General features: G+C 59.2%; 1 protein-coding gene and 1 long non-coding RNA gene across 2 annotated transcripts; one reads left to right on the top strand and one right to left on the bottom strand.

The window, feature by feature from the left end:
- Positions 1 to 121: 121 nt before the first annotated feature.
- On the bottom strand, positions 122 to 12855 carry ARPC1B (actin related protein 2/3 complex subunit 1B). The gene is made up of 10 exons (XM_065923816.1): positions 12736 to 12855; positions 6376 to 6452; positions 5582 to 5686; positions 4865 to 5087; positions 3783 to 3890; positions 2774 to 2980; positions 2613 to 2688; positions 1501 to 1706; positions 726 to 816; positions 122 to 429 (listed from the first exon to the last, which is right to left on the bottom strand). Exons 2-10 carry the CDS (start codon positions 6437 to 6439, stop codon positions 391 to 393), a joined length of 1119 nt encoding a protein of 372 aa, XP_065779888.1. The 5' UTR covers positions 6440 to 6452; positions 12736 to 12855; the 3' UTR covers positions 122 to 390.
- LOC136160324 (uncharacterized) lies at positions 12134 to 16312 on the top strand. Its single transcript, XR_010661602.1, has 3 exons — positions 12134 to 12170; positions 15902 to 16012; positions 16235 to 16312. It is a non-coding gene; the product is annotated as an uncharacterized lncRNA (long non-coding RNA).
- The last annotated feature ends 1334 nt before the right edge of the window (positions 16313 to 17646 follow it).

Below are 17646 nucleotides of genomic sequence, written 5' to 3'. Positions count from 1 at the left end.
GCGGGAGGCAACCACCGGGGCGCCGCCTCTGTGTGAGGATCAGTTGTGCTGGCAAACAGCAGGAAGCTACCAATGCCCTGCCCAGACTGACCCCTCCTCCAGACACACAGGCCAGCGTGTCTACAGTTGCGTTTTTATTACCTCCACATTCTGAAGCAGTTCATGACCACCAGAGTGCTTTGAGAACAGTTTCTTTTACAATTAAAGCATTTCTTCAAGAAAAAAGCAATCGTTCCTTCCATAGCCAAGAAGCAGCCTCCCATCCCTCCCCTCCTGCAGGAACAGCCCCGGTGGGAACCCCACCCGGTACCCTAGAAACTCAGCAAAGTGGCCCTCAGCCTCCCCGACCCGCTTCAGCAGCTGGGCCGAGGGCAGCGCACTCCTCACAGGTCATATGATCTTGAGGTCCTTCAGGGCGGACTCCAGACTCTGGGAGGAGACAAGCAGGACAGACAGACTGGTTCTCAGCTGTCCTGCAGACACCCTACCACCACCCACAGGGACCTGGTGCCGGACACAGAACCTGGCCTTGGGTCAGGCGACCTGGGTTTGCATCCCAGCCCTGAAGGAAGGTGCTGCAGAGCGTGCTAAGGGGTCCTCACTCCACTGAGGGACCCTTCTGCAGGGACGAGGGGCTGGAGTGTCCAGGTGGCTGCCAGGGAGGTGGGGGGTAGGGGGCCCGCCCTGGGGACCTGGGGGGAGGCAGGGGTGGAGGGCAGGCTCACCTTCACGTCCCAGATGCTCATGCCACCGTCCATGCCGGTGGTGCAAAACTGCGAGCACTTGGCCTTTCCCCCGCTCAGCACCGAGATCTGGCTGCAAAGAGGAGGAGGGCTTTACAGATCCCACCCTGCCCTCCAGGAGCCCCCTAACTGCTGGGGGAGCCCGCGCTGGTGAGGTGTGTGCACCCAGCCGGGAAGGATCACAGGGGACGGGGCTCCCGAGTGTGCTCTAGGGGCAAGCACCAGCCTGTGCGCAAGGGACACAGGACGGCGTGGGCAGGGGGCGTGCGCAGGGGGTCAGTGACAACACGGTGCAAGGGGGAGAAGAAGCAAAAGGTGGAGCTGGGAGGAGGTAGGGCTAGTTCCGGAGAGCCTTGGAAGACGGGCAAAGTGGTCTGGTCTGAAGACGCTGGACCCGGCGGCCACAAGAGGGCTTAAGACAAGGGTCAAAGTCTGGCCGCGTTCTCCCTCTCATCTGCCACTGGGCGGACACCCGCGGCTGGCAGGATTTGGAGTCTCTCACTCAGATCCTACCCAAGCTCCTCATGCTCTCCGTTCCGCGCCTCCGGGCCAGGTTCTAACCCCAAAGCCGCTCCAGCTCGGGCCCCGCCTGCTAGCAGTCTGCGGGTCGCTGCCACCCCGCCCCACCCCACCCAGATCCACAGACCCAGCCCTGCGACCCACACCGTCTTGGGATCGCAGAGCAAGGCTGCCCGCCGGCCCACCGGCCCACCACCCGAAGAGACGGACCCGCCCCCCTCAGGGGCCCCGCCCGTACCTGACGCTGTTTTTGTGCAGCGAGTCCAGGCCGGCACCCGCCGCCGCGCTGCCCTCCGAGCTCGCCTTCTTGTCGAGGTTCTGGAAGCGCTCGCGGGCCGTCAGGCCGCGCTGCGAGCTCTGCTTGGGCACGTCCAGCCGCCCACCAAAGCTCAGCTTCCCCGCGGCTCTGTCGTAGGTGAAGAGCACCGGGAAGCAGTCGTGGCCCTGCGGCGAGAGGGGCAGGGTGGGGTGCCACTGGAGCGCTGGCTAGCGCAGGCTCAGCGCCCCCATTTTCCTCTGGGGGAACCCCAGGCCCCGGGGGAGGTGCAAGGCCAAGGCAACTCCGGCCACCAATCCGGGGGGTGCCGGAGGCAGGGCGTGGGTGTAGCGGCAGGCAGCCATGCCCACTCAGGGACCCCGGGTATAGTAACAGGGGCCAGAAGTTGGGGCTGAGCACCTAGGAGCGGCCTCCTCCGCCCGCAAGGCCAGCCTCTGGTCTAGAAGGCGGGTCTGGGACTCCCCTGGGAGCCCAGCGCCCCGTCCCATCCAGACAGTCACATGTGCTCTGGGAGAGACACACTGCTGGACCCTTCCCTGGGCAGGCCTGATCCCCGCGGGACCCCAGTGAGTTTGCTGAGGCCTGAAGAGAGACGTGACAGAGCTGGGCAGGAGGGAGGGAAGGAGAGTGGCACCTTTCTGGACGCAGGTAGGACCCCCCACCCACCCCCACCCACCACAAGCACCCATCCTTTGAGGGCGGTGTGGCCCTGTCATTTCCATCGGCCAGTAAGACGTAAAAGCAGAAAGGTCTGGGCCAGGGCATAGCTCCCCACTTCCCCTGTCTCCAGATGGGAGACACAGCCCCCCTCCCAGCACCCAGACCGAACAAAGTGAGCAAGAAACAAACATTTCCCGTGTTAAGCCACTGCAGTTGGTGCCACTGGGGATTTTTTGTTGTTACCACAGTGTAATCCCACCCATTCCGACCAGTAGAGCTATGGATGGACGGATGGATGGATGGGGGGTGGGGGAGGACAGGCATGAGCGGGGACAGACTGAGGACTGCCTGGGCATCTTGGGGCCACTGGGAGACCTGCTGTCACCAGCCCCTGCTCCCGGGCCCCTCCTTACCGCTGCCACCAGACTGTTCTCCGTGATGAAGGTTACGGCCAGCAGCGGCAGCGTTTCAGAGGCCAGAGTCGCAACGCTGAGAGAGAGAGCGCAATGTCAGCCACGCCGGCCCCTGGTTCTCGGTGCTGGGGCGGACCCCCACTCGGGTGACCCGTACTCACGCCATCTTCTTGTCAGCATCTGCCAGGCACACGGTGCTGTCGTGGCTGACCCAGGCCACACGGCTGCCGCTGTCCGAGAAGCAGACGCCATGCACCCAGCCGCAGCTACTGCTGGACTCGAACATCAGCTCCCCGAACGGCATCTTGGAGCCCCACGGGGTGGGTGCTGGCCGCTCCTCCACCTCCTTGATGTACGCCGAGAAGATCCTGCCAAGAGAGGCAGAAAAGGGGGTGGGTGGGCATCTGGGAGGGACGCGAGAAGGGACCCCCCTCTCCCAAACTGGCCTGGTGAGGCCAGAGCACCTTGCTGAGTTTGTGGGTACCAGGGCTAGCTTTTTATGACCTGCGTCTTCATGCTTGGATAAGTCTGGGCCTCAATGCCCACTTGTACAATGGAGCAGGGCCAGGAGGCCTCCGAGCTCCAAGTCCTGGGAGCTCTCAGGACCTTATCTGCTCTGTGCCCGGGGCCTCTGGTGTCTGCTGTAGCCTCACTGCCCAGGGGCAATTCAGAAATGCAGGCCGTCTTGCCTGGAGCTGGGAGCTAGAGGCCTTGGGAGACTCAGGGGTGCTGGGCCCAAAGTGAGAAACAGCCAATAGCAGTTAGAGTCTCTATGTTCCAGGTCTTAAGATAATGAGGCAGAGACTGTCCCAGCCTCAGTCATTTATACCTCAGTGTGAATAAAAACACCCACTCTTTTTCCCTCGGATGGAAATCAGGAAGCTGAAGGGGTGGGAGGTTCTAATGAGGACAGCAGGGCCTAGAAAAGAGATCCTGCTGACATTAAAAAGTGGCAAGGTGTATGCCCTTCTAAGACTCCCCACAGGCCAGAGAGAGGATTCAAGAACGATCCTTCAAAAAGCAAACCCTCACGGAAGCTGGACTGAGGCCCCAGGTCACCCTGCTGGCTGTAGAGCTGGTCTGGAAGGCGGGGCTCTTGGGACAGGGCTCCCCCTGCCACCCTCCGACCCCCGATGAATCCTGTGTTGACGGCAGGGCACCCCCCCTCACCGGCATTTGAAGTCACAGGAGCCGGCGGCCAGGAGCACGTTGTTGGGGTGCCAGTCCAGGCTGAGGACGGTGGAGCGGATGGGCTTCTTGATGTGCTTGCACACCCACCTGGAGACAGCGGTGGTCACACAGGTGTGCGGGGAGAGAGGGACAGACAGGTGAGTGCCCTCGGACCTCAGCGCCTCGGGCTCCAGGCTCCCACTGGGCCCTGCAGACCACAGAGGTCCCCGGAGGGAAGGGCCCGGGCCAGCTGGGTCCCTCCCTGGATGGGAGCGCCGCCCCTGGTCTCCTTTCAACCTCGCAACTACCCTGGGGCCGCCGGGTAAGGAGAAGGCACGAGGCTGCTCACTGGTCAGGGTGGGACCTGAACTCGAGTTTCTCAGACTCCAGTCCGAGCTCCCGCCCGGCCTCTGCCCTCAGCGACCCCAGGGAGAAGGTCGTGACGTGGCTGGAGCTTGTGAGTGGGCCCTGGAGTGTGATGGCTGTTGCTGTGGGCAGGTGATTTGCCTCAGGGCCTTTGTTGTAAGGTGGGGATGGCAGCGGGGCTTCCCTTGTAGCTCAGTCGGTAAAGAATCTGCCTGCAGTGCAGGAGACCTGAGTTCAATTCCTGGGTCGGGAAGAACCCTAGAGAAGGAAATGGCAACCCACTCCAGTGTTCTTGCCTGGAGAATCCCATGGATAGAGGAACCCAGCAGGTTACAGTCCATGGGGTTGCAAGAGTCGGACACGACTTAGCGACTAAACCACCATCACCAGCAGGGATGGCAGCAGACGCCCAGTCCAGGGGGCCGCGGGGGGTGGGGTGTGGGGGGGTCACTGCGTACGTGGGCAGGGCTTAGTGTGATGCCCGCAGAAGCAGCCCTGGCGTGGCTCGTGCCCTTATTACTTGGGGAGGGCCGGGGGCTGTGCAGAGAGCCCCTCGCCTCACTTCCAAGGGCCAGAAAGGACGCCCTTCTCAGGTCCTGTGAACAGGGGTCCTGACTCCCCGCCCAGTGGCTTTCTGGGACCCTCCTGCCCCACCACCTGTTGGTCTGCAGCCCCCGGTCCCTCGTAACCCACGCTGAGCCCGCCCGGGCACCCACCAGTCATTTTCCTGCTCAAAATAGCAGATGGAGATGACACGGGAGCCACTGCCCACAGCGAACTTGTTCTCCTTGGGGGCCCAGCGCACGCAGCGAGCAGCGCGGTTGATGCGCAGGATGACCAGCGTGGGCTTCCACGTGCGGCCCTTCAGCGTCCACACATAGGCGTTGCGGTCTGTGCCGCAGGTCACGATGCGGTTACTCTCGGGGGCCCAGTCAATGCCTGCGGGGTGGGAGGAAGGACTAGGCTGAAGCCATCCAAGCACAGTTGGCTCGACAGTGTCCACAGAGGAGGGGCTTCGAGGTCACAATCAGGATTGAATCGGGGTGCTACAAGAGTTCATCGGGGGTATTACAGCTCTCTCAGCTATCAGCAAACACACTGGAAGGCCAAGCCAAGAGACAAAAATAGAAATGGGTCCCTGGTAACGCTGATGTGCTGGAGATCAAGCCTTTCCTGAAGCCCTCAAACATCTGTGTTTTTCAGAAACGTGAACCCATCCATGTATCTGCTTTATAACTTAAGCCAGTCTGAATCAGGGTTCTGTTGTCAAGGCTTGCAGCCCAAACTCTCCTACCTAACACGGTGAGTAGGGGGACGGCCTGGCCCTGCCCTGCCCTGCAGTCTGTCAGGAGGGTGAGCCCAGCCAGCCCGACGCGCCTGTCACCCCTGCCCTGCCCTCTTTCAGGAGGGTGAGCCCAGCCAGCCCGACGTACCTGTAACCTGCCCGTTGTGCTCCTTGAGTTCGTGCACCTGGACCCACTTGTTCCCGCTCTTCTCATAGATGTGTACCTCGTGGTTGTTGGGGCAGATGGCGATCTCTGCAGGAGAGACAGGCGGACGTGCTCAGGCGCCCTTTCCCCCCGAGTCCCCCCTTCACGGGCCACCTGGGCAGTACCTTGTCCTTTGTTCCTGGCCTCTCCTCCTCTGCCTCAGGTCCCCTGGACCCCCCCACCTTGGGACACCTCCCCAGGGCTTGGCCACTCCTCCCCTGTGCCCACCACCCCCAACATCCCGAAGGCAGTCCTGCGAGCTCTCCCTGCCTCCCCTGCTACCAGGATGCACCCAGGGTTTCTGGGCTGACCCCGATGACCCCAGGCTCTGCCACCTTGGGGTCGCTGCACCCGCCCCGGCCTTTGCATGCTGATTTCCCTCACTTCCTTTGGGTCTCTCTGCAAACGTCACCTCCCCTGAAAGGCCTCACAGGCCACCCTTTCTAAGCCAGCCCCCAGCTCCATCGCTTTCCCCTCACCCTGCCTGTTCCCTCAGAGCTCATTTCACTGCAGGCTGCATTTCCCACCCCCCCAGGCCCTCACGAGCAGAGGACAGGCCACCCGCCCGGCGCCCACAGTAGTGCCCAGCACAGGCAGGGCTGCCCTCTGGCCTCCGACCCTCAAGGCCCGTGCGCCTGGTTGCCCTACGTGGAATCCCTTCTCTCCGGACACTCAAGATCTCAGGGTCGGGGGTGAAGCAGGGGCACAGCTGGCAGAGGGGGGTCTCAGGCACTCACGGGTGCGGTCCTTGTTCCAGGCATGGCAGCTGATGGGCTCCACCAGGAAGCTGTGATAAGCCATGGCTGCTTGGCTCCTGTGCCCAAGACAGGGAGGGAACGCAGGTCAGCACCCCTTCTGGCCTCGAGGGAGGGTGTCATCACCCCTGCCTCAGTTTCCCCATGGGTGGAGCGCCGTCCCCCTCCAGGAGCGCACCAGGCCTGCTGGCCTTCGCACGTGCTATCTTCCCTCTGCAGGGAAGGTCAAGCCTGATGGTCCTAGGAGGCCAGTTCCATGTGCTCATCCTCTCTGTGCCGCCAGACGCCCCCCACTGTTCTGTCCAGCAAACTCCTACTCATCCAGAAAGACCCAAAGTGGACTTCCTTGAACCCCTTCTCTTCCCACCTCAGACTCCCAGAGTCACAGGGAGCGCAGGGTGGAGCCCAGCCACACTGCTTGCCAGCTGTGTGACCCCGGCACGTCACTCACCCTTTCTGAACCTCAGTTTCCACATCTGCAAAATGGAAATAGGGATCCTGCCCTCCCCCGACTCCCCAGAGATCTAAGAGGGTGAAATAAGACAACACACCAGGCCTGGCACATAGTAGGTGTTCATGAAACGGCAGCTCTTGGCTAGAATGGATGTGCCGGCCCTCCATGTGCTTCCCCTGCGTAGGGTGGGCCCCCTGGCTGGACCAGGGGCTGATCCTGGGCACACGTGCCTCAGGCCTTCGCACCGGCTGTTCCCTCAGCCTTCAAAGCTCTTACCCGAGATGCCCACACGGCTCCCGCCCTCCCCACTGCGAGTCTGCATCCAACGCCACTTTCTGAGCCAGGCTGCCGCCCACTCCAGTCCCAGACTCCCTCAGTTCAGTTCAGTCCAGTCGCTCAGTCGTGTCCGACTCTTTGTGAACCCCAGGGACTGCAGTATGCCAGGCTTCCCTGTCCATCACCAGCTCTCAGAGTTTACTCACACCCATGTCCACTGCATCAGTGATGCCATCCAACCATCTCACCCTCTGTCGTCCCCTTCTCCTCCCGCCTTCACTCATTCCCAGCATCAGGGTCTTTGCAAATGAGTTAGTTCTTTGCATCAGGTGGCCAAAGTATTTGAGTTTCAGCTTCAGCATCAGTCCTTCCAATGAACACCCAGGACTGATGTCCTTTAGGATGGACTGGTTGGATCTCCTTGCTGTCCAAGGGACTCTCAAGTCCCTCATTCTCCCCTCAGATAATCCTACTGAGCACAGGTTACATTGTCCTCATTTATTCTGCTATGTCTTTTTTCCCCCTGCTGGAACGTAACTCGCTTGATGGAGACATATACGTCTAACCATCCTGTTCACATTTCTATCCCCGGCGCCTAAATGCTTGGCACATAGTAAGTGCTCGATAAATATTTGATGAACACAGTTGTTTACTGCCATTAGCGTCCAGCCTGTTATTTTTTTAAATGTTTAAAAAAAAAAAAAAAGGCCAAGCAACATTTCCTGAGTGCTCTGCACTCACCAGCTCTAAGCCCTCCTGTATTCTTGACTTGAGCCCCAGATGACGGCTGTGGCGGTGGTACTTTGGCGGGGAGGCCACCTGCCCAGACCTGCAGCACCCCCAATCCCCCCATGCCTCTGGGTGTCCCCAGGCCTTCGGCCACCTCCCCCATCTGACCAGGAGGTTTGTGGCCCAAGGCTGGGCCCTGGGAAGGCCACTTCTCAGCCCAGGCCTGAGCCCCGATGGCCCTGGCTGCCGGGGGTGCTGCTGGAACCCTGGGGTCTCTCTCTGCCCCTAGCGGGGGTCTCAGCCAAGACCCCTGAGGGAGGAACAGCGCTGAGCTGGGGTCCATCGAGCTGCTGTGTCCCCCACTGTGCTGCTGGGGACTCGTGCTCAGCGACCACAAACCCCACTTTAATTTACAAAAGCAGGAAGTCCTGCAAATTTCCCGGGGCGGCCCTGGCCAGGCACGCACAGGCGCAGACAGGACTGCGCGGGGCCCGCCTGGTCCCGCAGCCCAGACCCAGTGGGTCCTCGGGCAGCCTTTGCTAAGAAAGAAAGTGGACACTCACAGCCAGGCCTGAGGCCACACACGTTCGTGTGTGGTCAGCCTTGCACACGCATGACTGCTCCCACACACACATGCGTGCTCAGCCTTGCACACTCACACACAGCTCCCAGGGCGGCTGCCTCCCCAGCCTCTGTCTCCTTATAAGGCCTCTTTGTGTAAAGCAAAGGCCCCGGAAGTGGTGCCTGGGAGCACAGGCCTGGGTCAGCAAGCCGGACGGGGTTTCCCCAGCGCTTCCGCTGCCTCCGGGCTGGGCAGGCAGGGGGTCATCCGTGTCTACACCGCAGATGCCAAGATGCAGGGTGGGTGCACCAGGCCTGTCCACTAAGCTGTGCTTATCTGACCCCCTTTCCCCTAGGTCACCAGTGGCGGCGGGGAGTTTTAAGGCCAGATGCCCACTTCCAAACTCCAGCAGGGTTCTTCTTGGCCCCTGACTTCAGGGGAGGCTGATCATCCCCCAGCCCTTCACCCTAGGTGGCCCAGAAGGAAAGAAGCCTCATGGCTGCAGCCCCAGGGGTCCTGGACCCTAGACTCAGCTGGAGCAGAACCTGACTTCCCAGTTCTGTCCCAGTTCTGCTGTGTGGCCGGCCACCTCTGCACCATGTGGGCCCTTGGTGACAAGTGTCCAGACCTGAGGGCCGGACTCTTAACAGTCTGTCTAGTGACATTTCAGGGTTTCAGGCTATGAAGATGGAGAGGTTGGGTCTGCAGAGGACAAATAACACAGCTGAGAGGACTCGGGGAGCCGTGGGCATTAGTTTCCTGGGATCCAAAATTTCTCAACATGAGAGAGAGGTATGGTAGCACAGTGGGACAGGCAGGTTCAGAGCACACTTATCAGTCAATCACACTTTAGTATAAATTCAGATAGAAATACTCCCTAGTCTACTAACCCACACCTTAAAGGGGGCAGGGGGTGCGGCTGAAAGGAGTGGGAGAGAGGAAGACAGATGTGTTTCCCCTTTTTCATAACTTCTGCAAAGCAGCTGAAGCCAGCAGGGCCTCCCAACCCCCACATGTTACAATTGAGGAAGTGGGAGCCTAGGGAGGGGTGTGGCTTCTCCAGCCACTGTAGCCTTGAGGCTCAGCCTCCTGATTCCTGGATCAGGGGATCATTCCGCATGATCAGACTCAAGAAAGCAGCCTTCACACCAGGCCACTCAGCCTTAGGAACTGTGCCTTAATCATTCTCAGGGAAATCTCCGCCCTGCCAAGGGGCTGGGGGTGGGTGCCACTGCCCACCAGTCACCCCACTGAGGAAAGTGCCCTGGGGGCTGCTCCGCCCAAGAGTGTGGACAGGGCAATGCTGCAGTGCTGCCTTCTGGTGGAGACTAAGGCAGGATGAGGCCCCGGGGACCACGTGTGACCCTGTGACCCTGTGACCCTGCCTCTGAGCCAGCTCTGTGGCCCCACTTGCTTGTCCAGGACAGAGAGAGAGGAGGGAGCCCTGGGGATGGTGTTGCGACTGGGAGCCCATGACTAGTGCTCTGTGCCCCCATCACCCTGGAAACAGTGAGTCTGGGGGAGCACGGCCAAACCCCAACAGACTCCCCCCACTCCACCCCTACCCCACTGGCTCCAAGCTGCCCGCTACCAACCTGGAGCCGGGATCTTTCTATGCTCCAGGGAGTACTTCCCCCGTGTCTGGCACACGGTGGTGCTCAGCATGAATGGATGCGGGAATCACCCAGGGCTGGGGTTTGAGGGTACAGAGAAGGGACAGCAGCATGATGGCTGGAGGAGCTTTGGGTGTCCAGGCAGGGGGTGCCAAGGACCACATACTAGGTGGGGGAACATAAGCTCAATGGGCGCAGGGGTATTTGTTTTGTTCATAAGTGCTTCCCCAGTACCAATTAGAGTGCCGGTACATAGTAGGTGCTCCGCAAATATTCCTTGACTGTGACTTCATGAATGAATCACATCTATCTTATGTATATTCCTTACAGACCAGCCCTATTATTTCACTGATACATATATGCAACTTGTAAATATTTACTGGGGAGTATGTGCTCAAGATCTTTTCCTGATAGGGTCCATGATCAGAAAAACTTGGAGATCTTCCATTTAAAAGGTCCTCTGTGAGGATTTGGGGAGAATACAGCTCCCTTCTAAAGCAAAGCAAACTAGATGAAGCTCCCAACTGCTCAGCCAAGGGTCTCGGGCCTCACGCCTCTTCCTTACACTCTGGGTTCACATTCTGACTCTCCCGATACTGACTGGGTGCCCTCTGCCAATGTTTCCCCCACATCTCTATCCAGAAAAGGCTGGGGTTGGACGAGGCACTGGCTGTAGGTTCTTTCTTGCTTTCAGAGAAGCTTTGCCAGCCCGGCCTTTTCTGCATCCAGAGGTTTGGCTGCATTTGAGGCTAAACTAGGCAGGAGCTGCCTGGAGCAAAGAACTCTGCTCTGCAGACACTTGGGGAAGTCCCCACCCAGCTCAGCCACTCGAGGGAGCTGCCAGCAAGCCATTTTGCACTCGTGTTGAGCTGTTACTTAACTTCCTGTTGTGTGTAGAACAACCCTAGTCACCCCAACAGACCAACCAATCCCTCCTCCCCAACTCCACTGCTGAGGTCTTACAAGCCAGGCAAAGTCAAGTCACGAAAGACTAGTGAAAATCATCCTAAGGCACCATAAAGCATCAGCTAAAATAATACAGACTAAGCAAAACCCCCAAACACATAAAACTCAATGCTGGCAAGACAGTGGGGAAATTCTCATTTGTTGCTAATTTGTTCAGTCTTCCTGAAGGCAGTGTGATAACAGCCAATTCCAATCAACCAGGTGGGAACAAACAGAACAAAATAACATTAACAGGAACTTACAAACTGCCAACATTTTTTTGTGGCATAAATTCATTTTGATGCTAAAAAATACAGCCACTGATTTTTTTTTTTTAAAGCGAACATGTTCCTAATAACTCTCTTTATAATGGTGACAGGATAGAAAAATGCAGATGACTACAAACATGGAAAGAGAAACAGTGAACATGTTGGGATAAGACGTATGTGGATTATATACACATACATAATTAACTAATTTGCTTGGCATCTTTAAAAGCCCAGAATTTACCCAGGACTTTGACAGACATTCTCTTTTATGCCCTAAAGAAACTCAAGAACTCTTCTAGTGTTTGTTTTAACCTTCATGTTGTTGAGAAGCAAACAGATGCGGATGAAAACCAAACTGTGCACCAAGTCACCCACCTCCTAAAATGGCAGAGTTTGGGATTCCGACCCTAAATCTCAGAGGTGATAAATGTATAGGAGGGCCTTATAATAAAAGCAAGGACAATAAAAGCGCACATTTAGCCCGTGTGTGCCTGGCACGCTGCCAAGTGTCTTACACACATGATCACATGTAAGCCTCCCAGCTTGAAAGTTCCTCATTCTCCAGGTAAGCAAAGCTGGGGCCCAGGGCGGTTAGGCGGCTTGCTAAGGTCAGTGGCCAGTGAAGGCAGACGCTGCCGCTCTTAGCAGCTTCTGGTCTGGAAGACCTTGGCAGGCCAGGGTGCTCTTAACCACGGAGGAGCACTGCCCGCCTGGCGGGAGGGGCCCGGGGACAGCCCAGATCAAACGGAGAGCCTCCAGCTCCGCGTCTGCACCAGGCTCGCTAAGGCTGCTTCATGCCAGTAAACCTCTGTGTCACCGTCGCTGCCCCGAGGTCCCGGCCCTGCCCCAGTCCGGGCCGCGGTCCCTGGGCCGCCGGCGAGGGAGGGGCCGCTCGGAACGCGCCGGTCCAGCGCCCGCGAGCTCTGGAGGTCCGCCTTCCGGAACCGGGCAACCCCTCCCAGGATCGGACCCCTTCGACCTGGCCCCGGGGTCGGGGACTGGCAGGGGGCCGGGAGAGAAGGAGGGAGGGAGGAGGGGCGAGGCGGGCGGGGGCGCCAGCTCATTTCCCCGCTGGAGGAACCCGGAAGGCTGAAAGGTGGAGGGGAAGTGACTGGGCGTGGGGGCCCTCCGGCTCGAAATAACGGGGGACACCGACGGCCGGGCAGAGTCGGGGTGGGGGGACGGGAGAGAGGGGAGGCCGAGAGGGCCGGGCGGGGAGGTGGACGCGCGAGCCCGCGCGCCCCGAAGGCACGGAGTGCGGGGAGCGCTGCGGCTCCCTCGCCCGGAGGAGGTCGCCCGCCCGGCAGCACCCCGTGCCCCGCGCGCGTCCCCTCACGTCCAGGGGGGCCCTCTGTGCCCCCTTCTCGTCCCTGAGCTCCCCGCGCCCCCCACCATCTCCTGGCGAACCCCGCAACGTCCTCCCCACCTGCACGCGCCCTCTCCTCGCGCTCCCCTCGACCCCCCCCCCCCGGGCCGCCCCCGCGCCCCCCTCACCTCGGGGCGCCGCGGCCGCGGACTCTGGGCAGTCGACGCGCCGAACCGGCTCTGGGCGCCGCGCCGCGCGGCCACTTCCTCGTGGGCGGGGGGCGGGGCCTCCGGGCTGAGCCCCGCGGGGACGGGGCGGGGCCGGTCGGCGGGCGGGGAGCCCCGGGCCCGCCCACCCTCCCGGCCTGGGGCCGTGCCCACCCGGGCCGCCCGGAAGGCGTGCACCCCTCTCCGCGTGTCGGGCGGGGAGACTGAAGTTCGGCGAGGGGCGCGCGTCTCTGTCGGCCTCGGGTCCCCTTCCCAGCGGGGACCAGACCTCCGTCCGCGAGCGGATGCCGCTCGTGCACGGGGGTGGGGGTGGGGGTTGGCAATCGAGGAGTCCGGACCCCCGGCCAGCCTCCGGGGTCCTCACGTCAAAACGGGGGCGCCGCCCTCGGCTGGTCCAGCCCCTCGCAGGGCCCACTTCCTGACCCTCTTTCCACCGCAGAGCGCTTCCCGTCCTTAAGTTACGGCGGACTCGCCGCCGCCTTGGTGTGGTGGGTCTTGGCCCAGGTGGTCCAGGGAGGCCTCTCCATCCCTGCCCCCTGCCTCATCTGTGGGGATGACCGGCAGGTGGCCCTTCGCCCAGGGTTCCGCTTAGCTGGTCAGCCGGACACTAAGTACCATGGGGGATGGTGTGGGGTCTCAGGAGGTCCGGGGCCAGGCACCCACGCTGTCCTGTCTCCCGGCTTTGACCCTTGCTGTTCTTTCTGCCTGGAACATTGTCACGCCCTGTCCGCATCTGACCCACTTACCTTTATCTTGCAGGACAGGGGTCAGTGTTTCTTAGGTCACTTTGTCCCTGACCCCCTCAACAGGGTCCTGGGCTCATCAGTCCTGGCTCCCATTACACAATCCCAACCTGCGGGTGTCCGGGAGGAGGAAATGTGTCCAAAGGTGAGGAGCACTTTGAGAGGCGCACACAGGGTGCTCGGTAAACTTTAGCTCCTTCCTGGCTCTGGGCAGACACTGAGGGGCTGTTAGCAGGACCCCCCGCCACCACCACATCCACCCGTGGCAAATATAAGTGATGGCTTTAGTTAGAAAAAAGTTTCAAGTGGTCTGTACCAGCTACCCTCACCTCGCATGAGGACAAGTGCACTTCATTGTCGAGGTGACACTTGCATCCTTGGATTCCACTTACCTCTCCCCAGCTTTCCAGGCGCCCAGGGAACAACCCCAGTAGGGACTGAGCCCCACCTCTGACGGCGGCCTCCTCCCCCGGCAATGCTGTCACCCAATCCCCCAGTCCTGGACTTGTGACCTAAGAGTCGGTCAAAGCAAAGCCCAGGACTTTGGATGAAGACAGTACCTTCTGGAATTTGGGAAGCCTGATGACACGGGGAGTAGGGGAGCGAGGGTGGTGGGGATCGAGATGCAGAAAGTCCCAGGAAATGACCACAGCCCTCCCTGGTCCACCTCCGACGGCAGCCTGAGCTCAACCTGCCTCCAGGGGTTTCAGATATGTGAGCCAGGGAATCCACTTCTGAGTTGTTTCTGTTACTCATCCCTAGCAGCATTCTAACAAATATGCACACCTGAGACCTCCCTTCCCCTCGTTGTGAAACTGAGCTGATTTGATGAGTCAACGCTAGCTGAGTGTGAGCAGAAAGCATGTTTGTGTTATTCGCTCAGGAGGCACTCGGTAGGCATTTGCAGAATGAATCAATCAGCGAAGGAACTCATGGGATCAGAAACTTGAACCCAGCTCTGACTCAGCCGCTTAACCTGGAGTGTAACCGTCAGGCCACTCTACTTGCAGTGCCTGGGTTTCCCCATCTGTAAAGTGAGGCTGAGTCCTAACAAGCACTGTCCATCCGCCTACCTCACAGGCCTTGCAGTCCTTGTGGGAAGACCCGAGAGATGGGAAACACACCTCAAGCTGGGAAGCGATGGGGGTGTTATTTGAAATGGCTCCATTGGGGGACAGTTCTCTAAGCCTTCAATGGAACAAGTCCTTGAGTGGGGAGAACCTGGAGTTCCAAGAACTCAGAGATCTGTGTCTTCCTGGAATCTGCCTCCCCCGGTTCCCTGGGATGAAAATGCTATACACTCCCTTCTTTCCTGCCTTCACAGGGTCCCCAGGTAGACAGCCACGCGCCCCTGCCGACTCCTCAGGGCTGGCCCACTCGGGGAGGGCCGTGCGCCTGGGGCTTGTGCAGGGTCTTGGGCTCACCAAACTCCTTCCTCCCTGCCTCTCTGCTCCTTCCTCCTCGCTGCACTGGCCTTACTGGCTCCTGGCCACAAGGGGGCAGCCTCGCTCTCGGCTTCTGGACTCAGGCGGTGGTGGGCCGGCCGGGCAGCGGGAGGCCAGGGGGCAAGTCTTTCCAGCAGCGCCCACCCCCGTGTCTCCTTCGGTCTCAGCCTGTACCCACCCCCGGATGGGGACCCTGGGTCTCTCCCGAAGATCAAAGGATGCCACCCAGTACCCTGTGAGGAGGAGGAAAGAGGGGAGACCCTAAACCTTCTTCCAGGGCTGCACATAGACGTGAAGCGGCCAAAGCCTGCGACGGCCGAGGCACGCCGCATGGAGGCCGGGTACAGACACCGAGTGAGCCTCAACCCGGGCCTGCTCACGGCCCAAGCCACGCGGAAACCATGTGGTGTCACCTGAGGGGCTCTGAAGAGCTGACACCAGTCCTTTATGTCTCAGCGCAGAAAGAGTTCCGCAAAGTGATAGATGATGTGATTTGTTAGGGGGCTTGTGAGGCTGACAAGTGGGCGGGCGAGGGGCTGCTGCAGGCGGAGAACTTGGTAGGCTACAGGTTTATAATCAAAGGAAAAGTGGGGAGGGGGAGAACATCTGTTTGAGTGGAAGTCATGCTTCCATCATCAGCTCCCCCTTCAGACTGGGCGGGGGAGTTGCTTGTCCAGACATGGCCACCAATGACTGTTTTTCATGTGTGCGGAGAGTACGTCCGGGGGAATCTTACCTTTCTGAGCTCACTGGGCAGGATGTGGGGCTCGTGCCACTATTGTCTCATTGTTTTGGGGGCATGTCTCGTGCGACCGTCGCATGGTTTTGTTGCCAAGCAAGCCTGCCTGGTTCTGTGGTTAAGCAAACCTGCTCGTTAGCTTACAGCAGCTAGCTGTATTTTTTTCCTACTTACTGCCTCATATTTTTTTCTACTTACAGTCCCCTCATGGGATTAACTATTTAAATAATCACCTCCTGTGTCCCTTTATTCTGTCCCTATCAATCAACATGGCTCAATGAGGAAACTTGGTCTACCAGAAGACCCCACAGGTATGGCCAGGGGTGGGGTGGGGCAGGGGTCGGGGGGAGATCCCCTCCTGGTTTCAGTGACAGCACCGATCTCCCAAATGTGGTGACAGAACGGGGCTGGGTGGCCAGGCAGCTCCCCTCCCTGCCCTGGCCCAGCAGGGAGCGTGCTTGGCGGTTCCCTCCACCCCCCGGGGCTCTGGAAATACCAGCTGTTACTCGCTCTCTGGACTTGAGTTTTTTCAGTTCTGTGAGGTGGCAGTCCCAGTTCCAAGCCCACTGTGAGGAGTGCATGCCTGTCGACTATTCCCCTTGGTGTTGGTATGGGGACCTTGGTGCGAGGCACACCTTCTTGCCGTGTTGGACCGAGCAAGAACCAACCGTGTTGGGTCCTCATCAACCCCCGCTCAGGTGAGTGACTCTACCAGAGTGGCTTTTGAACTGGTTTGTGGTCATGACCCCCCTGGGACACACTGTGGCCTCTTTCACACGCCCCTGTGTGTCTGAAACAGGACTGACTCCACGTGCTGCAGAATGCTTTCTCCTGCTGAAGTGCCAGCCGTGATTTTACCACTTTCAGATGGGCTCTGACCCTCGGTTTGAAAAACTGCTCTTGATTCTATTTCTTCCCTTTCTCTTTATGCTGCGCCACCTGGCTTGCTGGGATCTTAGCTCCCCGACCAGGGACCGAACCCGTGCCCTTGGCAATGAAAGCGCAGAGTCTTAACCACCGGAATCCCAGGGAATTCCCTCTTCCCCTTTTCTGAAGGGACCTAGTGGACTCCTTTTCTGTTGCTGCTGGAACCACTCACCACAGATGGGGAGGCTGGTCCTTAAGATCATGCAGGTGCCTTGTCTTTCAGTGCTGGAGGTCAGAGGTCCACAGCCCGCCTCAGTGGCTGAACGGGTGCTGGAGGTTTCTGGAGGCTCCAGGGGAGAACCAGGTTCCTCTTCCAGCTCTGAGAGGCTGCAGCAGAGTGGACGCTACAGCACACGGTCAGAGGCGGGTGCCCTGGGGCCGGGATTCTCTCCTGGAGGGAAGCGGTGCTTCCCGTGGGTCAGCAGCAGGGCAAAACATGCTCTTTTCAGAACATCACGATGTCCTTTGAGAACGCAGTTACCCGTGTTGTCTTAACAGTACTAGAGTCGTGTGGGAATCACTGCTCCACTTCTGGGCACGCGGCCAGGCCACACTCAAGGCTGCGCTGTATTCATCTTCCCCGCCAGTTACTTTTTCTTTGTTGTAGCTCTCAGGAGTCTCAGCCTTGAAATGTCAAACTTGGCCTCTCCTTATGATGAAGACAACTGAGTTTGGGTGCAATAATCTCTAAACCAAAATGACAGCTTGTGCTTTTTCTCTCCCACTGCACACCTTGCCCCCCACCACACCCACGGGGAAGAGGCTGCTTGGCAGAGGGAGGTCTGTCTGTCTGTCGTCTGTAAACAAGCTGGGAACAGGGTGCCTCCTCTGCCCCAGTCCTGCCGGGCTAAAGACTGCACTCGAGAAATGGTTCTTTTGGTTGAAGGGTGTACCAGATGGCTCGATTTAGGAAACTTAAGTCTAAGATTCTACCCCCCAAACTCACTAGTCTGACAAAGAATTCACCCACATTTCCGTACTAAAAATGCAAACAGTATAAGGAAAACAAAACCAAAAA

This window comes from Muntiacus reevesi, chromosome 2, assembly GCF_963930625.1.
Source record: "Muntiacus reevesi chromosome 2, mMunRee1.1, whole genome shotgun sequence".
Taxonomy (NCBI): domain Eukaryota; kingdom Metazoa; phylum Chordata; class Mammalia; order Artiodactyla; family Cervidae; genus Muntiacus; species Muntiacus reevesi.
This window is presented reverse-complemented; position numbering and strand designations above follow the sequence as displayed.

What these genes read in the sequence shown, in the direction of transcription:
- ARPC1B (XM_065923816.1), bottom strand. Translation starts at nt 6,439, where the DNA reads ATGGCTTATCACAGCTTCCTGGTGGAGCCCATCAGCTGCCATGCCTGG. An exon ending in CTGGAACAAGGACCGCACCC is followed by an intron (nt 5,687 to 6,375) that starts GTGAGTGCCTGA and finishes TCTCTCCTGCAG; the next exon opens with AGATCGCCATCTGCCCCAAC. An exon ending in TTTGAGCAGGAAAATGACTG is followed by an intron (nt 3,891 to 4,864) that starts GTGGGTGCCCGG and finishes CGCTGTCTCCAG; the next exon opens with GTGGGTGTGCAAGCACATCA.